This window comes from Stegastes partitus, unplaced genomic scaffold (assembly GCF_000690725.1).
Source record: "Stegastes partitus isolate 25-593 unplaced genomic scaffold, Stegastes_partitus-1.0.2 Scaffold1234, whole genome shotgun sequence".
Taxonomy (NCBI): Eukaryota; Metazoa; Chordata; class Actinopteri; family Pomacentridae; genus Stegastes; species Stegastes partitus.
In genome coordinates, this window is record NW_007578965.1 from 481 (window position 1) to 24,012 (window position 23,532).

General features: G+C 40.8%; 1 protein-coding gene across 1 annotated transcript in view; it reads right to left on the minus strand.

Moving 5' to 3' along the window:
- Window positions 1-4,976: 4,976 nt before the first annotated feature.
- The window catches only part of LOC103369069 (anoctamin-1-like), a gene marked incomplete at its 3' end in the record, with an annotated part of 44,526 nt that continues 25,970 nt past the window's right edge, over window positions 4,977-23,532 (minus strand). Inside the window, exons 13-21 of the mRNA XM_008297671.1 lie at window positions 22,768-22,850; window positions 21,831-21,917; window positions 18,797-18,880; window positions 10,970-11,044; window positions 10,538-10,739; window positions 8,621-8,732; window positions 8,456-8,513; window positions 8,250-8,350; window positions 4,977-5,119 (exon numbers count right to left, since the gene is read on the minus strand). Coding sequence (XP_008295893.1) covers window positions 4,977-5,119; window positions 8,250-8,350; window positions 8,456-8,513; window positions 8,621-8,732; window positions 10,538-10,739; window positions 10,970-11,044; window positions 18,797-18,880; window positions 21,831-21,917; window positions 22,768-22,850 — 945 coding nt within the window. The remainder of the gene's footprint in view (window positions 5,120-8,249; window positions 8,351-8,455; window positions 8,514-8,620; window positions 8,733-10,537; window positions 10,740-10,969; window positions 11,045-18,796; window positions 18,881-21,830; window positions 21,918-22,767; window positions 22,851-23,532) is intronic.

A 23,532-nucleotide genomic window follows, 5' to 3' on the forward strand; every position in this document is an offset into this window, starting at 1 on the left:
AAGATTCATCCTGCAATCATTTCAGGTGAGCTTTCAATAGTAATAAAATACAAATAATTTCTTGGTGTCGTTGAGTCTGATTGGTTGGACTGAGTGAAGCAGTGAGAAAGGTGTGCAGCAATGAACTTTTCTAATGTGTTAATTAATCATCAATTCACCTGCTTCCTAAGTATGTGAAAGGAAACCTGAGAAAGACACAGCGGTTGGCCTGACTCTGGCTGATGCACCGCTCTGATCGGAGCAGTGGAACTTAAGCAGTGTGGGAACGGGGATTTCCAGCGAGCGGGAGACTGACGGCTTCACCTCAGGACGCCACGCTGAGACAATGAGCAGCCAGGAAGAAAATACGACAGCGGGCCAACGAGCGCTAGAGGGCAAGCTTAGAATAACCTGGCTATCTACCTGAGCCGAGGTTGACGGGTTCGAGCCTGGCACACAAAGAGCGACGCACACACCTGAACACAAGCGCCAGGACTCACACATACAGCACACAGGCACAGACAGGCACATAAATAAATAACAAATGAGTTAACACAAACCCAAGACTACCCATTCACAGCCTCACAACAATGTGTGAGTGTGTGAATGGATAGTCCTCACAATGTGTGAGTGTGTGTTTGCATGAGGAGCTCAGACATTTCTGACATTCCTCGTGGTGCCCTGCAGCGACGTCAACCCAGTCTTCTTTCTGTTTTTCTCTGCCTCGGCTCTGACTTTGCTCCCACCTTTCTCTGTCCTCACAACAAAGATCTAAATATCTGCTGGTGTTTATATTAGTGATGAGTAGCAGCACTTTAGTTTGTCCCTGTGGTTGAGATGTTTCTCATTCTCTAACCCTGGACCATCTTTTGGAGGACATCGAACATTAAATTTTGCCAACAAAACTTTACTTCTGATTTACAGGTTCAGGAATGTTTTCAAATGAGCAGAACATGTTTTTCGGGTTCACAAAACTTCACATGCAGAAGTCATCTGTTTCTACGGCGCTCCAAAAGGTCAGAGTTTCAGGTCAAACGTTTTTTTTTTTTTGTATTACCTTGCAATAATGTTTACATTTTCTATGACCCTTAGAGAAAGTCTGACCTGTTTTATGAAACATTATCAGGTACGAGAGCAGACCCCTGCTGGCTCTGACTACAGAGAGGGTCAGTGCACCCTCAGCTGTGGCTGCACAGGCACAAGTCTGCACGATTGTATAAAGAAAGAAATCAAGAGCAGCTGGTTGGCTACCTCCATCACTTACCGCTGCTGAGAAAAAACCGTGATCATGGCTGAAGCTTTAAGATGATAAAGCTGTCACTGTCACTGTGGCGGTGCTTTGACTGTTATATGACTGTGGCTGTGACACATTTGTTTCCAATAAGTGTAATAGTGACTACATGCAGAGGTTGTGTATGTATGTGTGCAGTGATAGTTTTGTTAGCTGAGGGTTGTTACAAAGTTGTTGCATTACTGAACTCCAGTGGTGCGTTGGTAATATAGCTGTCAGAGAAGCACTGCAGGTACAAAAAAAACAGCTAGACATATCGATAGCCACAGAAATTAAAGCACAGCAGCCACAGAAGTCTGAAAAATAAGCATATCCAGCCACAGCTTCACCATCACCAGCTGAATACTATCAGTTAACAGCCTTTTCAAAGGAATAATCATCAATAAATGCACAATATATATAGTGTTAAATCATGTCTCTGTATCATAACTGGACTGGATCAACACACCAACTGTTCATATGCATCAAGAGGAATGCGAGGCATGTCATGAGAGAACATGAAAGTTACTGTGAGGAAACACGGGAACAGTCCATCTCGCCTTGATCTTTGTCAAGCTTGCTGCTGCATGTTTGCTGAACTGCTGCTGCACTTTGACTCCTCAGCCACGAGGAAATGATCAGAGATATCAAGCTGTGCTGCAGTGTTGGCTGTCTTCTTAATGAAACAGCAGGGCGGCCATCAATCACAGCGTCTTGTCTCTTTTAAACATTATCTGTGTCTCTTCTGCATTCATCAACGGTCTGCATATCACCAAATTACGTGTTTGTCTTTTATTACTGATGCTCATAATTATGATTAAGGGTACGATGAAAGGAACCTTACAAAAGATACTCCCAAGAGCTTAAGCAAAAAGCAACATGACTTCTCTTTTAGGTTCTTGGAGACGGTTCACCTCTCATTCAAGAACCACAGCCCAGGACTGAAGAAGCCTCTTGGATGAGAAGTACAAGTTACTAAAGCTCCTGGTGTAACCATGACCTGTATAACTGAGAGTCTACACTTGAGACACAGAGAAGAGAGTAGTTTTCAGTTAAAATGAGTTAACTGATTGTTGAAGAAAACTGTTGGAGCCCTAGATGGCACACTGACACTTCAGTCCAATCATTACCTTCACTGTGTGGAAGTCAGACACAACTTTTACGTCACTGTCTTCAGTTACCATCAATCTATTGGCTATTGTTTTGCAGTTGTGTCTTAAAAAAAGAAATGTACAAAGGCCTAAAGTAGATTAGGGATGTAAAAGCAGCACCTGTAGTTCTGATATGATGCATTTTTTTAATCAGAAATTGTCAGAAAGCAGAAATCTTCCAGTAGTTTTACAAATGCTGCGCAGATTATGTATGTAGTCGTTTTTTTTTCCTGGCTTTCAGCAGTAGCTGGATGATTTGACTCACGCTGTTGCGGTTGCGGTTGTGGAGTTATGTTACTGTAACTGCTGCTGAAGATGATTTCTCGCTTCCTATTAAGGCTAGCTGTGGTATTACTTACTGTTTGTGAAAGAGATTGAGAGAGGGCAAACTCACACCAGCTTGTAAGCTCTCGTTGCTTTTTCACATTGAAGGCAGAAGCTGAGTCCAAACCTTCAACATTAAGTGCCGACTGTGAGTGCTAATACTTCCTACTGTTTTGCATTTCACCCACTTTGTTTTAACTATTATGTAAATAGAAGTCACATGAAAGACAAACGCTGGCATACTTATTTAAATCAGTAACTCTACAGCCCAAATCCACTAAGAAATAAGTTTTATTGTCGCTCCACTTCAGTGTTTGCCCTTCATAGTGCAGAAGCACCGTTTACTCTGGAAGTCTTATTGTTTTCATCTGCTGAAGGTGAAAAGTTTCTTTGTGCTCACTTTAATTCACAGTTTTCAGATACTTATGTGCTGAAAGATTTCTTGATATTGCAACTAATTTGGAAGTCAATTATGGTCCAATATGCAATATGGTGGTTAAGTGTGGTGCTGAACGCCTCCACTGCACACACACACAGAGGAGAGAGGAAGTGGTTTGACATTGAACACTGGAACAAACAACATTAGCATATTCATTGATTCTGGGTTTTTCAAAGGTGAGGGACTGAATGCAGTTTAAAGAATTTTACATGCAGTGATTGAAATGTTTTGTGGAAAAATGTCAGACACAAATTATTATGCTAAGCTGAGTATTGGTTTTGTCTTAGAACATGTGAGGAAGGATCTTTAACAACTCTTATGAAAGTCAGCTAAAGTTATTGTACGACGTTAAATCTTGCAAATAAATATTCAAAGTTTTACTCCACTTAGTTCTTTACAAGTTGTGACTGAGCAGGTGTTGGTTTATTGTGACTACAGCTGGTTGTAATAGAACAAGAGGGGCGTCTACAGCTCCATAGAGTAACTTTTTCCCGCAGGCTGTGAATCAGTAAACTTTTATTAGCACATAACCGTCCTTCCTTTAAACTATTTAACCTACAAATGACCTGAAGTGTTTTGCAGACGAAATTTTTGTGCAGAAAAAAAAATAAACCAAGAACAAGTTGGACTTTGTCTACATTTTGATTGAATCTCGATTGTGTTATTTAGCTTCGTCTCCATATGTTGAATTTTCCCCTCACGCCATGTTGTCTTTTACTTTTGTCTTTGTCAGAATGAAATGTAATGAGCCTCTGGTTATTATTTGATTCCCGTTTTTTTTTTTTCCTCTCTACTGTAACCTTGAAAGTCTTGTTTGCACAGCTTACACTCTGTCTGCAGTTTAAAGATTTAAAAGCATGCAGAAAGGAAGTGTAGCTTTAGCGTTTTATACTCACATTCCCTGACTTTCATAATTTGGAGATATTTCAGAGACTCCCGAGTTTACTTTTATTATTTTTTAAGATCACATACTGCTGATGGAGCAGGTGTCTACTTGCTCCAATAGGGTCAGAAACGGCTTCCCTGAAAAGTGAATGTTCTGATTCACATTTTATGTATTTGTGTAACAGATGAAGAACCCACAGTCGCTCTGCTTGTTAGCCATCTAACACGGTGGCCTTTTTCTCCAAACGTTCGCCACACAAATGACAAGTCTACACAATATAAACATGTGTTTGTTTGCTGAAATAATTAAGAAACTCCAAGTACACCTTTGACTTTTCCAGCTAAATTCAAGACACATCCAAAACAACAAACACAAAATCTATTCAGGCATTTTAGCTCAAGCACTGGTGAGATGGGGGATGCAATCAAAAGCAATTCCAAATAGATTGTCTCTTACATGTTTAAAATACACAGCTGAGACTGATTATGACAAAGGAGCATAAAGATTTAATCTGCCACTGCATTTCCAGTGTTTATGTACTGTGGTTGGTGACACACATGAATGTAAATGAATTATTGTATATGTAGTGTGTGTTTGCTACACAGCTATGAACTGACGTCTGACTGTTGGAAAACAACAGGATATAAGCAGAGGCCTCCCATTTAAAATTCAGCTTCTTGGGCTCCTGTGTCCACCACCCTGACCTCCTCCTGAAGATTTTGCTATTTACTTTATCAGACAAATGTAAACAAATAGAAGCTCTTCAGTGCAGGTGGGAGTTTTTACCTGAGAGCGTCCTCACAGAGACAGATTATACAAGACGTTTCAGTGACGTTCAGGAACACTCATTTTAAAACTATGTCGGTGACTTAATGACTGTTCTTTGTCTCAGCAGCTATGTATCTCCGTGTGTGCGTGCAGACTCACTCATCTCCATGTACTCCGGCGTGAGGCCTTCAAAGGGAGCGAGAGCGTAGTCCAGGTTCCACTGCTGTGGAGGCCTCTCCTCCTCCTTCTCTGTCTGGGCTGATTCTTTCTCCTTCAATGCACGCACCAGCTTCTTCAATTTCCTGTCAGGATGATGGACAAAGTGAAAACACAGAAAACTTTGCTGTAATGTAATGTAAAAAATGTACATAAAATACTCATCGAGAATAATTCAAGTGAATAATGCAAATAGTCTGTGATTGCCTTTAAAACTAAAATGCATTTCTTAAACATATAAGCCACTCACAGCTTCTGTTGTGGCCTGCATGAACATCGGGGGTCAATTATCGACTGATATTCAGCACTTTTCTGATTATCAGTGTTGTTATATTTGTGGAACTAGTAGTCTCATAGCGCAATCTGATGAAGTATAGATTACAAGCAATAGCCAATCAGAACTAAGAAATAAATGATAGAACTTGAAAAGCAACATTTCAACAAAGTTTTGTATTTTAGTTTGTCTTATTCAAAAGTTTATTTCAAAACATGTTCATTTTTTCTGTTGACCCCTTATTAACGTGTCACAGTCTCTCTGTTGCTATTTTTATTGGAAGGTGTCCAGATAGTAGATAGTTAACGGTCAAAAAACACATTCTAATATCCGACCTAGTTGAACTGAAAGACAGCATCTTTGTCAAAGCAGGTCGACCTGTATTTAATATTTAATTGCTCATTATGTGTCACAGTTAAAAATCTGAACCTCACACCTACAATGCAGCTGGATGAGTTACTTTGAAATTCATTGATTTCAATGAAAAAGAAACGTGTTTACCCAAAAAACAAAACACTCACTATTCAGCACATGTGTAGTCATTAAACAGCAGAGTGTGACACGATCACTGCTCGTGAAACAAAACAGCCAAACAAGTATTTACAACAGACATGCTAACATTTCATTGAAACCCTTTTAGACTAAGAGCCAGATGATGACTGTTTTTAAAGAAATGTGAAGAAAAGAGTCTGGCTGAGATGCTGAACTGAAAACTGTATGATACTGACAGACTGCTGCAGAGACACCAGAGGAGAGTAAAGACAGACCAGAGCTTATGTGTATTTCTCCAAGAACATGGCCCGATGTGAAGAACCCAAACTTACAACATGTGCTTGTGCATGTATACATACTATAGTAGTAGCTGTGTCTTACAGGACTTGTGTATGCAGTGTGTATACTGTATGTCATGTGTATGCATGTGGTTGTGTGAGTTACTGACTGCTTGTAGAAACCTCGAATAAAGCGGCTAAATGCTTGATTGCATTATTTATAAAACAATCACAAAGACATAAGAGTGTTAAAGTTTGTATGGGACATGTGAGGAGGCCGTGGACACATAAATGTTTTAATGTATGTTTCTGTCTGCTTTGCCTCTTGTTCCTTTTCCTCTCCTTTGGTAGCAGCTGCATTGATTAACAGTGAAGCGATATAACTTGAGAAGAATTCAAGGCCTCCTACAACTCGAAATCAGAAAAAGATAGGACAGTACGCTAAGTTAAAATATAAACTGAAAGCAATGAAATGTAAACCACCTTTGATCTGTGTTACATTAAAAACAGAACAATAGCACATCAGTTTCACAACACTTACTTAATGTCTAGGACTGAAGTAATTGAGTCTTTCCAGTGTAATTTTGTACCATTTGTTGTGCACAACTCTTAAAGTGCATTTCAAAATGCTCCCCATGTTCTCTATCAGGGACAAGCTGGAACTGCAGACAGGCCAGTTCAGCATTTACACCCTCTCATTAGGCAGCTATACCTTTGTAACGTGTGCAGCTTGTAGTTTTACGCTGTCTTGGGGGAACATACAAGCGTGCCTATAGAAAAGATTGTTGTCTTCAAGCCAGCTGATGTTGCTTTAAAATCTGCAGGTTGGTTTCAACGTGGTGCAAATTGTCAGCTACCCTTGCCAAGGGCACTGACACAAGCCCACACCATGACAAATCACGGCCTTGTTCCTGCCAACAGTCTGGACGCTTCTTTTCTTTCAAAACAGACCAGAAATACTGATTCGTCTGACCACAGTTCACGTTTCCACTGTGTGATGGTTCGCTGCTGTTGCCTCCAAGCCAAGAGAAGTCAACAGCACTTCTGGACACAGTCACCACAAGAGTTTCTTGTTGCATAGTAGAGTTTTAACGAGCATTAACGATGCATTGAAAAAGTCCAGGTGGATATATCACAAATCACACAGAAAGTCTTACGCATTTCTTGAAATCCTTTAAAGACCTCCTCTGCTAGTAATCAAGTTGGTTTTTATCTTGTTAACGTGTCCATATGGTGTTTTTATATGACGCATCATGGGCTACATAAGCAATCAACAGAATGGCTGAGCATTTTTACCTTGAAACTACAGTGTACTAATGATAGCTTTAAAAAAAAAACACAGATTCAAACCTTCATATGCAGTAACCAGTCTCACGAACTTGCAGTGTGGAATATTTTCCCCAATATGGCCTCAAAATACTGCCTTCCTCAGTTCCAATTAAATGTTTATTGCAGTGTTACTTTATGTTTGAATTTGTTCAAGTTTTGCTTCTTTTGTTTTAAACAGACCATCCCTTACATATTTAGACAGGAGCATTTAGGGTCACATCTTTTTAACACCACTGTCTGACACCGTGCCATCACTCTGCAGCTCTCCAGTCCCCCCCATAAAAACTTCCCACTGAGCCACAGTATGAGACTGGGATTTTACTGGTCACCTTGCAGGTGTGAAAGCTTTTAAGCGGATGAAAGTGAAGGAGTTGAGTAGATGGTATGTAGATGGTATTTTTGTATGTGCTGCGGCTCGCTGATCCCTCAGGACGTCCTATGAAAACCAGAGCATTTGATGAGGCTCACTTAACCGGTCAGGGGTCAAGCTGTGCTTACAGCAACAGTAACAGTGCAGCCTGAAGCCACAAGGCACCTCTGTTGTGTGACAGTTGTTATAAACAAAACTCAACTATAGCCTTTGGGATTTGTATGTAAAAGCTGAGCTACAACACAAGATGGAGTACCACCGTACAGACGTTGAAGGAATGTTACTCCAGGAGGGAATCTTGTAGGACCTTATGAGTAAGCCTGTGAGTATGTAGGTATTTGGATGAAGTTTCAGAGAAGTGTCACAACATTTTTTTTTCATGTGACTGCTTTCTTTCTTGCTTCTCTGGACTCCTGAAATTCCAAACTTCATACTGAGTGGTCACATAAACGAGAGGAAAGAAGTGGACTTACGGGATGCCGATCTCAAAGATGTTGTTTTGGATTAGCTGCTTCCCGAGCATGATGATGCTGAGCTGAATGCACAACTCAATGAGGCAGCCTCCTGGAGCACACTAAGGGACACACACACTCGGTTTGAACACATAATCATTACTGCCGTGTGTTTTATTTGTTCAGCCTAGTGAAGATAAACATAGATTCAAAGATGAATAACGAACCTCCTCCATCCGATAATCATTAAAGACGTACACGTAATTTCCAGGTCGACCCGCGAACCTGCAGAAACATACAAACACAAGCAGAAAGAACACAGTAGTGACATTGAGGTAAACTCTCATAAACTGGGATTTCACATACAGTACACATATGGAAGCAGGTCTTACCGTCCCTTGAAGAAAGCCACGTAAAAGATGGGAGCGTACGCGTTCATGAACTTGAGTAAGAAGGCTTTCAGAATGAGACGCTCTTCGAAGTTGGTTTCTGTTTTAGGAATCTCTGAAAAATAGTTAACATGAAAGTGTAAGAAAGAGCTGACATCGGTTGTTTTATGAGGTCAGAGAGCTGCGAGGGGCTCGAGAACGGAGCAGGTTAAATGACAGTGACGTGAAATATAGGTTATGGAAATACAACAAGAAACATGAAGTGGAATGTATGTACAGCATGTGGGGTTAAAGGTTACAGTTTTCCATGTGTGTTTTCTATAGTATGGCTGTGAGAAAAATGGGGATTCTGTCAGTCTGACTCTTGAATAGAGTTATAACGGCATCACCGTGCTGGAAGTAGGTTAAATACTGACAGTGTTCACAGTGCACATCCCCTCCCTCTCTCTCCCTCTCTCTCCCTCGCTCACACACTCACACACTCCGTCTTGCTCACACTTCTCCTTCCAAATGTTTCCCCCTTTTCCAATGGTTGTGAATATGAATGAAAATGTGGGTGAAACCTCCTGGGATGACTGATGGGACGGCTGGAGCATGAAAACATCAAAGTTTTATCAAGCTGTCCACCAAAATGCAGTCACTTTCTCTCTCTCACACACAACTAGATAAAGATAATTACATGTAAAAAACTGGATTTGTTCATCAGATGCATATGGCTTCATATTAAAAAAAATAAATAAAAAATTGTCATTCTGGACATAAGGAACAAGTGACATGGATGAGCTTTAAACACTGATTGATGGCATTTTGGACCTAACAGGTGTATAAGAGGAGAATTTTGACATATTCTTGCTTATTTACTTTAGTGCTGAGAGTTACATTTATAGATTTATACCACTGACACATCTGTCTGGTTAATATAAAGTCAGGACATGGGTAGCTTGGCCAACAAGAGTGAAAGCAGAGGAAGAGCTACCCTGGGCCTAATGAAACGAAAATATCAGTCCACCAGCCCTTATATACATATTTACACATACATAATAATTATGGGATGCCAAAGACATTGGTTGTATGACACATGGTTCCCACCTCGCCTGTCATGTCCGTCAAGTCTCTGTCCATGTGTGCACATTTTATGTCCTGTCTTTTGTGTTTTACTTTGAAATCACTTTACCGGTTGCTTCTGTTCCAGTTTTACTTCCTGCACCTGTCTTGTCACACCTGCTCCCTGATGGCTTTCCCGCACCTGTTTCCCATCTCCCCTCATTACCTCCTGTATATTACCTTCTGTCTCGTCGCCAGTTCGTTGCACTTCACAGTCCTCCTACCAGCGTTATTCAAGTCAAGTCACAGTCTGTTTGCTCACAACCTTGTTTCTGTTTTTTGGACCTTGCCTTCTGCCTGACGATTTCTAGATACCTCTGCCTGATTGTTTCACGGCCTCGTTTCTGTTTTCTGGACCTTGCCTGCCAATTCTTGGATACCTTTGCCTGAGTGACTGAACTCCTGTGTACCGAACCCTGCCTGTCATTAAACCTGTCTGTTGCCTGAACCCATTCTGTGTCGCGCATTTGTGTCCACCTGTTCTGTAATCAGTGAGTTCATGACATCGCTGTGTGTGCATGTGCAGTAGCATTTGAATACACAGATGGCATTCTCCCCATTTATGTAGATCAGGACTTGGTCTTGTTAGCCTGAAATAACGGCCTAGTGGTGTCTTGACGCTGGCTGACAAAACTAGCCCAAAAGGACTCTGGTGTGACTCTGACATTGCTTGTTAGGCTAGCCACTAGGACTTGCTCTAACACGTTAATCTTGTGTGTTTACAAAGTTTATCCATGTTTTCAAGAGTCACATTGTATTGAGTTCTTTAAGCCACTGTTCTTTACAAGAGTAAAATGACTGTATTCGTATCTGTACCTAGCTCAGTCAGCCACAGCGCCACAGCACCGTAGATTTCATCAAGGATCAGGATAACCACGAGGTTGATGATGACTGCAGTAGCTGTCACCGTCACTCGAACGTTGGACTTGGTCTCTGGGTCGGGGCTCATCGCCATCAGAGCCGACACTGTGATCCGGTAGACGATGACGCCGAAAACCGCAGAAAATGTCAGCCCAAACTGTTAGCACATAATAAAGGAAAACGAGAGGAAATAAATCAGTCATTGCTCAGTCATATTTGTCAGATTGTGGCATTGCAGTGGTTCAAATTAATTTTTCAAGGAAGACATGGATGTAGGTCAGTCACACACTCACGTCTATACATTAACTGCATCATAAATATGTTCCATTTAAGTGCTTTCTTCCTTAAATATGGGTCTACGTACTAACCTGATTTTGATGTACTTACCATGAAGAGGATAGAGGAAACATTAATGAAGTATCCAGGAAGACGGTCTTTCCAGGTCAACTTCTCTATGGCAGACTGACAGAAGGGATGGGGGAAGATGGGGGAGAAAAAAAGAGGGAAAGTTGCCAGTCACTCACACAATGGTCCATGCATCTTTAACTTTGTTGGGAAATCTGCTATGCACAACACAGAGCCTCCTGCAGAGACATCTCCAAAGAGAGGAAAGGAAGAGAAAAGCTGCTTCACTTGGTGGTGCTGATGAAAAAAATAAATCTCAGTGATGTGATGTGAAATGCATCGTCACACTTCCCTTTCCTCCTTTCACAGGGTTTCTAAAAGCTGAATGGACAATTGAAGCAGCAGCAGTATCTGAACTTCACCACCTCCACAGGAAACATTACTACATTTCAGCAGAGAGACATAAAGGAGCACAATAGCCCATTTTTACAGTCTGCAGCCTAAACTTGGAGACCAGCTTGGAACAAATGTTTTCATTCTATAGCGTCTCAAACACCCAGATGACCTCCAGTTAATGTGGTTAATCCATTTTCCCAGGAACTAACATGGAACATTTAAGAAAGTATTGCTTTAGTACTGAAATAACAAAGTATTGCTGCTAAAATACATAAAAAGACATGGACTGTAAAGTGCACTTTACTGTGTGTAATTTGTTAATTTCCTAAAGCACTCTGTCACACTGGTTTTGACGTATATACATCCATCCATCAGCTATACCCACTTTAGCCTGTAGAGCAGGGGTGGGCAATCCTGGTCCTCAAGGGCCACAATCCTGCATGTTTTAGATGTGTCCCTCTTCCAACACACCTGATTCAAATGATCAGGATCGTTATCAGGCTTCTGCAGAGCTTGATGATGAGCTGTTAATTTGAATCAGGTGTGTTGGAAGAGAGAAACATCTAAAACATGCTGGATTGTGGCCTTCGAGGACCAGGATTGCCCACCCCTGCTGTAGAGGGTCACCAGGGGCTGGAGCCTATCCCTGCTGACCCTGGGTGAGAAGCAGGACACACCCTGCGCAGACCACAGATAATCCATCACAGAGCAAACTCTAGGATACACACAACCATGAACGCTCACGTTTACACCTACAGTCAATTTAGAGTCAACAAATAAACCTACCATGAATGTCTGCAGGAGGACGATGACGCACACAGGCACAGGGAGAACACACAAACTCCACACAGGAAGCCCTCGCCAACCAGCAGGAGCTCAGAATCTCCCTGCTGTGAGGCACCAGTGCTAACTAAGACTTTTCTTTCCCGTATATTGTGGTAATTTGAACATTTTAGGGGTTTAGACTGATCCCGACGCCAAAAATGTTTGGTAAAAACAAACTGTAAATTTAACAAAAGAAGAGGAAATAACTTTTCAGAATTCTCAAATATCAGTTCTCTCACATGCTGATTGTTTCTAGTAACTACTCACTTTAAGTGTATGTGACTCTATGATTTTTGGAACTTAAAACCAGTGGAGGAACTCTGACCTACTTGTATCAAAATGAAAAGCTGGTGAACTGGCCTGACCACGGTTAAATCTGGTTTGATCTGTTCAAAGACAAACGCAGCATCTCTATCCTCTGGTATGTGACCCCTTTCACCCCCGCATTACTGATCACAGGCATATACGCACATATACTTACATGGACAGGCTCAGGCAGAGGCACACAGGAATTTCACACACAGACTCTCACAGAACACAGAGTGACAGAGCGACTGTACGAGCTGTACGAACTGGCAATGCAACAGCACCATCTAGTGAGCACATCACCATTATACAATCCTCAATACAAGCTCGTCTGTTCCCACAGACGCGGAAACTACAACATGCTGCACATCATTTATTTCTGTAAAAACTGAATTGTGGAGTTTATGTAAACCACAGACAATGAGAGTGCATCTGTAGATATACTACTAGTCGGAATATGGGGAAGCATTATCATTACTAGTGTTACCTGTTATTTATTTATCCAATTCATGTATTTCCATCCATCCATTATCTATACACCGCTTAATCCTCACTAGGGTCACAGGCTGGCTGGAGACTATGCCAGCAGATTCAAGGCGAAGGTAGGGGACACCCTGGACAGGTCACCAGTCTATCACAGGGCTACACTTAGAGACAGACAACCAAGCACACTCACATTCACACCTACGGACAATTTAGAATCACCAATTAACCTCAACATGTTTTTGGACTGTGTGGGAGGAAGCTGGAGAACCCGGAGAGAACCCACGCTGCACGGAGAGAACATGCAAACTCCACACAGAAAGATCCCAGGTGTCCTCACCGGTGACCTTCTTGCTGCATGTTGTTGCTATGTTGTGATGGAAGCATGTGCTGGAGCTCCTCATTAGGGACTACATGTTTTTGCTGTTGTCCACCAGATTTCAACGCAAGTCCAGCTGACTCTGAAGGACTGGCTTTAGAGAATTTGGTGGTACTGCAACTCCTTACAGGACACCTGCCTTTGCTTTGTATGAAGCCTCCAGAACTGCAGTGCATTTTTGATGAGAGTCTGCCTGCTGTGGGAATTTTCTAGGAAAGTAGATTTTTACCTCACTTGTGAGTCTAGCAGGGAAAAAAATGAAGCCTTAAACTGAACTTACAGTAAAGCTGCAATAACACTGCAGTAAATCTGGAAATATTATACAGTAATCTATAGGTAGGTAGAAAAGATCTTATGTGTAGAATTAATAAACCTGGTATGATCACTACACGTTATTCTCACATATTTAAAATGAATTCACATCTTCTTTACCTTAGCTGTATTTCCTGTTACATCTCTGCTCAACAAGTAATTATCTCTACAACACTGTGCTTTTCCCCCCCTGCAGACTAGAAATAACTTCATTAGATCAATGACTTTCACAGTCATGTAGAAGCTGTTTTGGTGAAAGATGGAGGATCTGGTGTGTCGGTTTATGTGTTTTCCTGCTGGGATCAGCGGGCCAAAGGGCTCTCCGTCGGAACCGAGTGTTTAAATGAACTTAGTAAAGTATTCAGATTTGTTTTATATCTATATTGTAACCAGCAGCTTGTAATTACTTGCATGAAGGAAAGACACCAATCAAACTGTGTTGCTGAAACACACACACACAAAAAAAAAAATTAACACATTTAATTAACTTCCCAGTTGGCTTCTGCAAGGCGTTGAATCTGCTGGAAACATCTTGTTGAAAATCCAATCAGCTGAACACCTAATCGTGTCTCTGTGTCTGCAGTGGAAGGCTGAGGAGATTGAAATCAGAAACACAGCTGATTGTTCTCTCCTGTGCGGTGTTTGATTTCCTTAACTTTATAACTAATTATGCTGCATTTTTAGGTATATTTTTAGAACTTGCCAGATTCCTCATATTCAACTGGAAGAAAACCACTACTTTAAACTCACACGCAGTCCTCAGAGTCCCTCGTCTTTATGGAACATATCTGAACGTGAATACACGTATTATTACAGATACGTTCTTTTCACAGCCTAAACTGTAATTTCTCTCATGTGAAATGTCTAATTACACAAAAATGTGCAAAAAGAATCTGTTATTTACAGTCGCTTCGTATTCTTATGCAGATGACCCACAATTGTAGCTCTCAGTCAGCAGAGTGCATCCAAGGAAGGCCTCTCAGCAGGATTGTTCAATGGACGTTAATGACTGCCTGTCAAATGTTTTCTTTGGATTCAAGCACTACAATATTTCCAGCAAGTTGTCTCTTTAATCTGCATACTAATCATGTCTTTGTGGACCGTCTTTTGGACAACAGCCTTCATTTCAAACAACACACTAAAAGACTTTTTCGCAGTTCTTTCTCTATTGTACACAAACACACACACACAGGTTGACAAACCTCAGGGACTGACACACTAAAAGATGAAAAAGACCTTCAGAGTGCATGTCTGGGTGTGTGGGTGTGATGGTTGGTTAGTGGGGACAGCCATCAGAGAGAAGGGTAGTAAATGGGTCAGGTGTTATATTTGGCTCGGAACATCCACTGAGGAAACCCCAACAAAGCCGTGATCTGGTGACAGAGACTCAGTCACAGCTTTTATTTCTCTTTATCATGCACCGCCTCTGTTTACCACCATTCCTCTCACTATCCTAAATAGCTTTTTATCAGCCAAACAATTGAGGAATCAATGAATTGTTGCAGTTTAACATGACATATTTAAGTCCTTTCAATGAATGATGACAAAAAAATAAATAGACAAACTACAGTACCTGCAATATTTAAACCTACTTTCACCTTCAGAGGATGTACTCGTTGTTCAACAGCAGGATCAATGGCCTAGATGCATCTATAACTGGATGCAGATCTTTCTGAGCCAAAGGGGACTGTGGTGAGGAAACGCCTCCAATGTATTCTTCTAATTCACACATGTTGGAGGGTTTGTTCTGAGAATATGACTCTAAATAGTCGTTTTCCACACAGACACACAATCACACACATGCAGTCACACAAAGACTGTGTCCAAAATCACTTCTCTCAGTCACAATCTCTTTGCTACAGGGTTCACTACATTTATCTTTTGTCATTGTGGCCAAATGTCTGAACTTTGAGATTAAAATGTATGAAAAATATGTTGCCCTTCCAAATTCCCACAATAGAGCTGAATGTGTCCATGTAATCTGTTCCTGGCAAACAATCCTACATTCAAAGTGTGGCTTTTTCTAAATGCAAACATTACTTTTATTTGACTCCACACCTGCTAGTGATGCCACTGAGCACAAAGACAGTAAACATCATTTGACACTTTTAAAATAAATCTAATACTTCATCGTATAAGAGCCTCCAGGATTTGGTAGTATTATAATATAAATGTCAGGGTCTCCAAGTGCTTGTGCCGGTGTTTCCATGATCATGTTTAATGTTCCACAGTCCAAAAACATGTTGAGGTTAATTGGTGATTCTAAATTGTCCGTAGGTGTGAATGTGAGCGTGCTTGGTTGTCTGTCTCTAAGTGTAGCCCTGTGATAGACTGGTGACCTGTCCAGGGTATCCCCTGCCTTCACCCTGAGTCAGCTGGGATAGACTCCAGCCCCCCCACGACCCTAGTGAGTATAGATAATGGATGGATGGATGTTTAATGTGATGTAACATAAAATTTTATTCATGATCTTCAGTGTGTGTGACTGTCCTAGATTTTTTTTTAAAAAAATGATTTAAAAAGTTCTGACAGTGATGTGTTTGACACTGAGGCCCACATGGCCTCAGTTAATAAATAAGCCTTGAAAAAAAAAAAAAAATGGTGCGCCCATCATGTCAAAACACTGTGTCAGTTTCTCAAATAAATGATGCAGCCTTAAGTTCATACACTGTGCAGTCACAAAGACTTAACGCTCTTCTATTTTATTGACTTATTACCAGTATTTGATGGACTGATTGTAGGACATCTTGTGGCAGCAGGTGCAACATGCAATATTTAATAAATAAGTACAAATAACCACCTCAGTCATACTTTTGAAATACAATCTCTGGATTTGATCCTGCAGCACATTTCACCGTCTCAGGTAACAAATCAGATGGTTCAAGTGTGTGAGAGGGAGAGTTCTGTGTCGCCATAGTGACAGTCACTAATCTTACCCCTGGCTTCCTGCCCAGCATGCATCACTCCCACTCAGCCGCCCTCCCCCTGCTTCTCTCCATCCCTCTGCTTCTCCAAGTCTCTCTCTCTCTCTGTATTACAGCCGTACATCTCTCTATCTTTATCTTAGTTTCATTGGGATTTTTTTTTTTTTTTTTGAAGTTTCACACTCTTTGTTTTGCTTGTTTGTTTGTTTTGGACTGAGAGTTGTTACGATTAAAAATGCTGCCAAAATAGCAGATGGAAAAATGAAGTTATTGTTATTTTCAAGTGGCCATTCAATAGTTTATTCACTGCGCATGTATTGGCTTGTCATGGCATAAAAGAAACTGGTGTAACTCATGACATTAATTAATGATGGCTCTGTGGGCCCTACCAGGGAGTCAGACACGAATAATATTATTAGTAACGACTGTGACTGATAAACTAAAATGCCCACAGTAAGAGCGGTTACACAAAATGATTAAGTAACTGAAGTAGAATATTATATATATATAGTCTTTTTTCACATAAGTTTATAATATTTGAAGATAGGACTGGTGCTAACGGCTAATCTCTAATATTTAACCATTATTTTATTCCTACAGAGAACCAAACTCTCTGAAGTCTCCACTCATTGATTTACCCCTAAAATCTCATCTGTCTTATTGATCTTATTATCTTATTATCTTATCTTATCAATCTTATTGAATTTCCCTTCTGGGATGAATAAAGTATTTTTCATTTCATGTCTATCAAAGTGACATACTTAGAAGGTTTTTGTGCATAAAAACAATTCCTTCATGCCTTAAAATAGCTAAATCAATTAATTATTCCTGGTGAATGGGTTTTTATTAGAATAGGCTTTTAGCAAGTCATTGTCTCTGTCACAGGTTGTCATTTGTCACCATCTAGCAGACAGGTCTTATCTAATATGGTTCCTGAGTGGTCAGCTGCTGATACTGGAACTTTGGTTGAGCCAGTGTTGAACAATGATTGACAACCTTCTACCTTTCACTACCTGAGTTTCATTTCTGGCACTCTGCTAGTTTAACTAAATGAACTCGGTGCCCAGTTGGCAACAAAATAATAGGAGTGGACCTGCCCAACCATGTGGAGAGAGCGAGCAGCGCAGCAGTGGATGGGGTAGTAAATTAGGAAAGCAAGAGGAGATCAATAGGGTTCAAGTAAGGCCGGCATCCCTCCATGTTGTTGGCATTCAGTCTATGTTGTGGCCTGTTTATAGCTGTTCAGCCACAGGGATTAGTTTAAATTTATCCTTCAGACCCCAAAACAAATCATTTTAACAGGACTGCTTGTTCTGTGATATCCCAAATATTTATGTTTAAAAAAGACCAGATTGATCTCCTAGCATTGATTAGCTTAAATAGCTGAGCTAACAGGAGTAAAGTGCTTCTGTTGAGGACTATTTTCAGCTCTGGATTACTGGAATACGCCTTTGGCTGTTCAGCAGTATTTATGGCACCTTGATGGTGTACGTAGGATTAATTCAAAATAACCTACAGAGTCCATTTAATGTGGTTTGATGTTAATGTGGTTTTAACGGTTTTAGACAACAGTGGAGCTCAACAACTAAATATGACTTGACTTCTTATGGAAGAAAGCTCTGGCTTTACTGACCGACTTCCTGGTGCACATTTGTGTCTGTTGATACCAGCTGCAGGTTTGCCGCATCTTCAGCTGAAGGTACATGCTGTACATGATAGATACAAACAAACCAAGCCAGCTTAGTCGCTATCTATATAATCAACTCTTCATGGTACCCAACTCTTTAGTGGCGTTGAGCAAAAAGTTTTAATGTGCCCATCACAAAAAACAATAATAAAAACTGGTGGCATTGCAGCAAGATTCATTGTACGAATTATTCCCAAAGCAGATACACTATACTCACTCAGGACAGAACATACAGGCAGTAATATGTGAGCAAAATTATTTGGTCAGCTTTAACCAGAAAAATATATCTTTCGTTCTCAACTAATCCCACAGAGTGACGAGAACAGATATCCTAGTATCTGGATTGACGTACGAGAAAATGTCCAGAAGGTTGCACAAGCAAATACCTGAGGAGTGCAGACTGTAGCAGCCAGAGGATGGGACAGGAAGAGAAGAACAGATAGACAGCAGCCTGCAGGAGAGGAAAGGAAACAAGGGGAGAAGAGAGGGAAAGAGAGGTAAGGGGGCAGGAGGAGAGGAGAGGAGAGGAGAGGAGAGGAGAGGAGAGGAGGGGTTACCGGTATTCCTGCAGCCATGGCAGACAGTAGTTTTTGTCTCCATCTGTCCTTCCCTGTCACTGTCCCGTCCTCCTGCTTCTCTGGCTGCAAGACAGAGGGACAGGTTACACTCACACACACACACGCACTCACACACACACACACACACACACACACACACACACACACACACACACACACACACACTGATCAGTCATAGCAGTCCACCACAACCTCCCGAATGCTTGTGCCGCCAAAAAAGCTTTGAACTGTTGAGGCCTTAACATGGACCTCTGGAGGTGTCAGGACACTGGCAGCGGATTCTTTGAATCGTGTGAGCTGCCTCTGTGGATCCGGCTTGTTCTGTTGTTCTGGCACATCTCATGGATGCACAGTCAGAATAGGAACTGTGGAGCTTCAAAGTCAAGTCAGTGTCTTGGGTTCTTTGTCATGTTCCTGGAGGTGATTCGCAGTGAGGCAGAGCACACTGACCAGGGGGACATGCTGCCTTTGGACAGCGTTGTTGCCATGTGGGGGTGTGTTTGGTCTGCCACAAGGTTGAGGTGGGTGGTACATGTCAAATCCACCAAAACACCAGAACCCAAAGTTTCCCAACAGAACACTGCAGTGCAAGAAGATGATCGGTGGTTTTCATTTCACCTGTCAGTGGTTTCAATTTGTGGGCTGATTGGATCATATACCACACACACACACATACACACACACACATACATATTATATATACACACAGACAGAAACCACATTCATGCATAAATGTAAAGAACATATGCAAAGTCACAGTTCCACCATTTACCATCCATTATATAGACCTGACCCTGTCATTATTTAGTTTACGACCATAGCCGTGTAATCTTATTCATAATCAAAGTATTGCTCAATATTGCCAGCAATGAAGATATTTTCAGCTCGATAAACTATATAAATACCATATAACGAACCAGTGCTATAAACCAACTGAAGCATCAATCACTGTAGTGCAGAACGTAAAAAGACTGTGTCCACGTGTTGAATTCTGACCTCTATATTTTTGGTTAATCCACTGCCAAAGTCCACCTACTCTGTGTAATCATTTATTTTTTCAACATCTGTCTTGTATTTATTTGAGTGTTAAGAAATGTCTGATGTATGACAGGACTATTACCTGACAAGCTGTATGTTTTATGATTCTAACAAATAATACGGAGGCAAAAAATAAATAAAACCAAAACACCCAACCAGAAGCCAATCTGAACAGAGACATGTTGCTGGCCATGGATTATGGTAAATCACCAGGTATGTAAATCCCATGTAGGGCAACTAAGTGTAGCACCTGTAGGATTCTTTAGCTTTTGTACTTCTGATTATTTTTGGACATGACATGCCTTTTTTGATAGCGACAGCGGAGACAGACAGGAGATGTAGGAAACGGGAGCAATGAAATGACGGTCAGGAAACAAACAGGGGCAATTGTATCCATGTGCCCTGACCACTTGGCTATCAGGTCACCCCGGCTTTCCTACTTTTATCCCAGATCAGGTTCTGGGATGGTGCAGCCGTCATCCTGTACCATGTGAATTAGTTCCTGCCTCTCTGTGGCAGTGGCAGGAGGCCATCTGTCACCACTGCAAGTGTATGTGGGCCAACAGGACTCAATATGATTGACCCAATTTGTACAGAGAATCTAGATCATTTCCAGCCATTTGATTATCACATTAATGTTTGCCGCACACGTTGAAAATCAAACGATACAGATTATCAAGAGCTATTCAACTCTAACTGTGAAGCCTGAGTCAGCTGTGGGACAGTTTCTGGACTCACTGCTTACAGGGGTTTCTCATAGAATGAACATACAGCAGAAAGTTTGCCATTGGAAATTAAATAAAGGAATGACTATTACTATATATTACCTTTCCATTGATACTGTTGGCAGCCAAGTCCAGCTAAGAGAACAGAATTCATGTTTAAATCCCAGAAATCATTGAGACATTGAAAAGGCTGTTGTTTAAAAGTCAAATCAAGACGTCTCGTTATGGTTCATAATTATTCCAAAATACAAGCTGATGTCTGTTGATGTTACCTGGCCATCAGAAGGGAGAACTTCCTGGACATTCAAGCAACGGCGAGCAAAAAGACAAAAAAAAAAAACAAAGTCCAAGCGGGGATCATACCCACAACTGTAACAATAATAATACTGCACACTAACATACTGTGCTAACTGGCCACTGCACAGATGAAAGACACACAGATTAATATTGGAAGAGCAGAGGGTTGATCACTTCACACTGGGAAAGTCCAGAGGTCCGTATAAATAAGCTTGCCACGTGGCTCCGAGGAGAAATTAATCTAAATTACATGTAGGTATAAAAAAAAAATAACTGCATAAATGTGGTAAAATATGTATTTGTTTTGTGTTTTTTTTTTTAAACGTGTAGAGAAAGTACTAATCTTTGTACATGCAGTCTGAGAGAAGGTCTGACTGAGCCATTGTTGGATGTGGACGTCACCATGTGGCCGTCCACCTCATAATCACATAGCAGATTTTGGTGTCTCACTGAGACCATTTTTAGCCAAAGATACAACATCACCATTTAACCAGTGTTTACTGGGGTGTTACTATGCCCACACACGACAGAGTGAGAAAAAAAATCTTCAAGGAAATTCTGGTCTGAAGCACTGTGATGACCCGTGAGGTCACCTTGTGGGTGGTTCTGGTTTGTCTATTGGTTCTGTGGGAGGCTGCTTGGTGTAATCAGGAGCACCTGTGACACCCAGTGTGTTCCTGGGTTACTTTAGGACTTACTGCAGTCTAATCACTCTGGTTATGTTTCAGTTTCTTCATTCAGGATGTTTGCATTTACAACATTTCCACTTTCATGCATACATCACACACACACCACTAACTCTAAGGATTCTCACAATCCCATGCTAGTTTGGCTTTAATTTGGTTTAATTTAAGTGAATAAAGACGAGCTTTAATGGTGAGTCTTGGTTTGTCTCTCCTTTTGAGTCAGGTCGTAACACCACTTAAACAACAGAACGTTGTCGTCTTTCCTACCTCATTCTTTTTCTTCTTTTTCTTGCTCTTCTGCTTCCTCTGTCTTTTTTGAAGAAGAATGGTCTCGTATCTTGGCCTGGGGTGTTCCTGAGGAAAAACAGACGAGAGAAAGAGGTGGATTTGTTGACAGTATGTATATACTTGTGTAAAAGTGTGTGTTGCATGTGCACGTGTGTATGAACACTAGGTTGAGTGGTGGAAGAATTATTTAGAGTCTTGCACCAACACTACAATGTAAAAAAAAAGTTCATTACAAATAAATGTACCAAAGTATGACCAGCAAAATGTAGTTAAAGCATCACAGTAAAAGTCCTGGTTTGGCCCCTCTGACATATTTATTTTAAGGTATGACATCATTAGATATTAATAGTGAAGCATCAGGGTGTCAGCAGCATGTTGTTGTTGTAGCTGCTGCAGGTGAAGCAAGTTTAAATACAGTTTTATAATCAGGGACAGCAGATAATCCAAGGACTCCAAACATGATTAATAGGAGAGGAAAGAAAAAAAAACTAAGGTCTGATACTTCGACTGTTTCTCTGACCTTTGATTGTTGGTGAGACAGCGCATTAGTAAATGTACTTGGTTACTTTCCACCACAGGCTGAGTGTGTGCATGAGTCTGCATAAGTACATTTCAGTCCAGTCTTGCAATTACATTGACACTGGATGATACTACAGATGATTTGCTTAACATCAGTGTTCAGTGTCAACACAGGAGGTGGTGTGTCCTTCACGTGGCCAGACAGAAGGAGTGTAGTATGTCTGGCTTTAACTCCAAAACTACAGGACAGTTTTTCGCTACCCTTAAGCAAGCCGTTTGAAGAGACACTTGGACTGAAGCTTCAGAGAAATCGAGCGTTTCACCGAACTGCTCTTTGACTGTGACTGATGTGTATATGTTTGCACATTAGTAAGTGTTTTGAGGGTTGAGTATTTACCTCGTCCTCCTCGATGCCTGTCAGATCCCAACTGAAGCTCAAGCTGATCTGACGACGCTTCCAGTGTTCCAGGAACAGCACCGCTACACAATCACACAAATACAAAGAAACTTAACAATTTTATAATACTTTTGATGATAATTAGCACTAGTCTTACATACATACAATGAACTTTTCTTACCAAAGATGTGCTGATTACTGATCTGACTGTTTATGAACATAAAGAATTTTTCTCATGGACAGGTAGAGTAATGAATTATATCCTGTAGTGGTTGTAATGCCACTACTTCCACTGTCCAGTCTCACAAGGATTTTATACCCTTGTGAAAGTGAGGTTAGAGTAAAAGACTTTCTGTCAGCTACCTAACATCTTAACTTTAGCTTCTCAGTAGCATTTATTTGAAGCTTCCAACTTAATTTTATGGTTAAAGGCCAGAAAAAAAATTCCTAAGTCCACCCAGAGTTTAGATTTATGTTAAAAGCAAACATTCACTTTCAGCTTTAGTTCCTTATTTTTGTTTGTACAAGATTTCACCTAAAATATCCAGATTTTTTTAAATTTTTTTTTTTAAATGTGCAAACTGATTTTCTTGAAGTGTTTTTTATTCAAAGAAATGAAAAAGCTTCTGTTTCTATTTTTCTTCTGCAAGAAGATGGAAGAAACCGCAAATGTTCTGCTGATCTTGCACCAGAAAAAAAAAGCAATAGACAAACTATATTATACATATTTATTTTAAGAAGATTCCCAGTTCACATCCCAGTTAA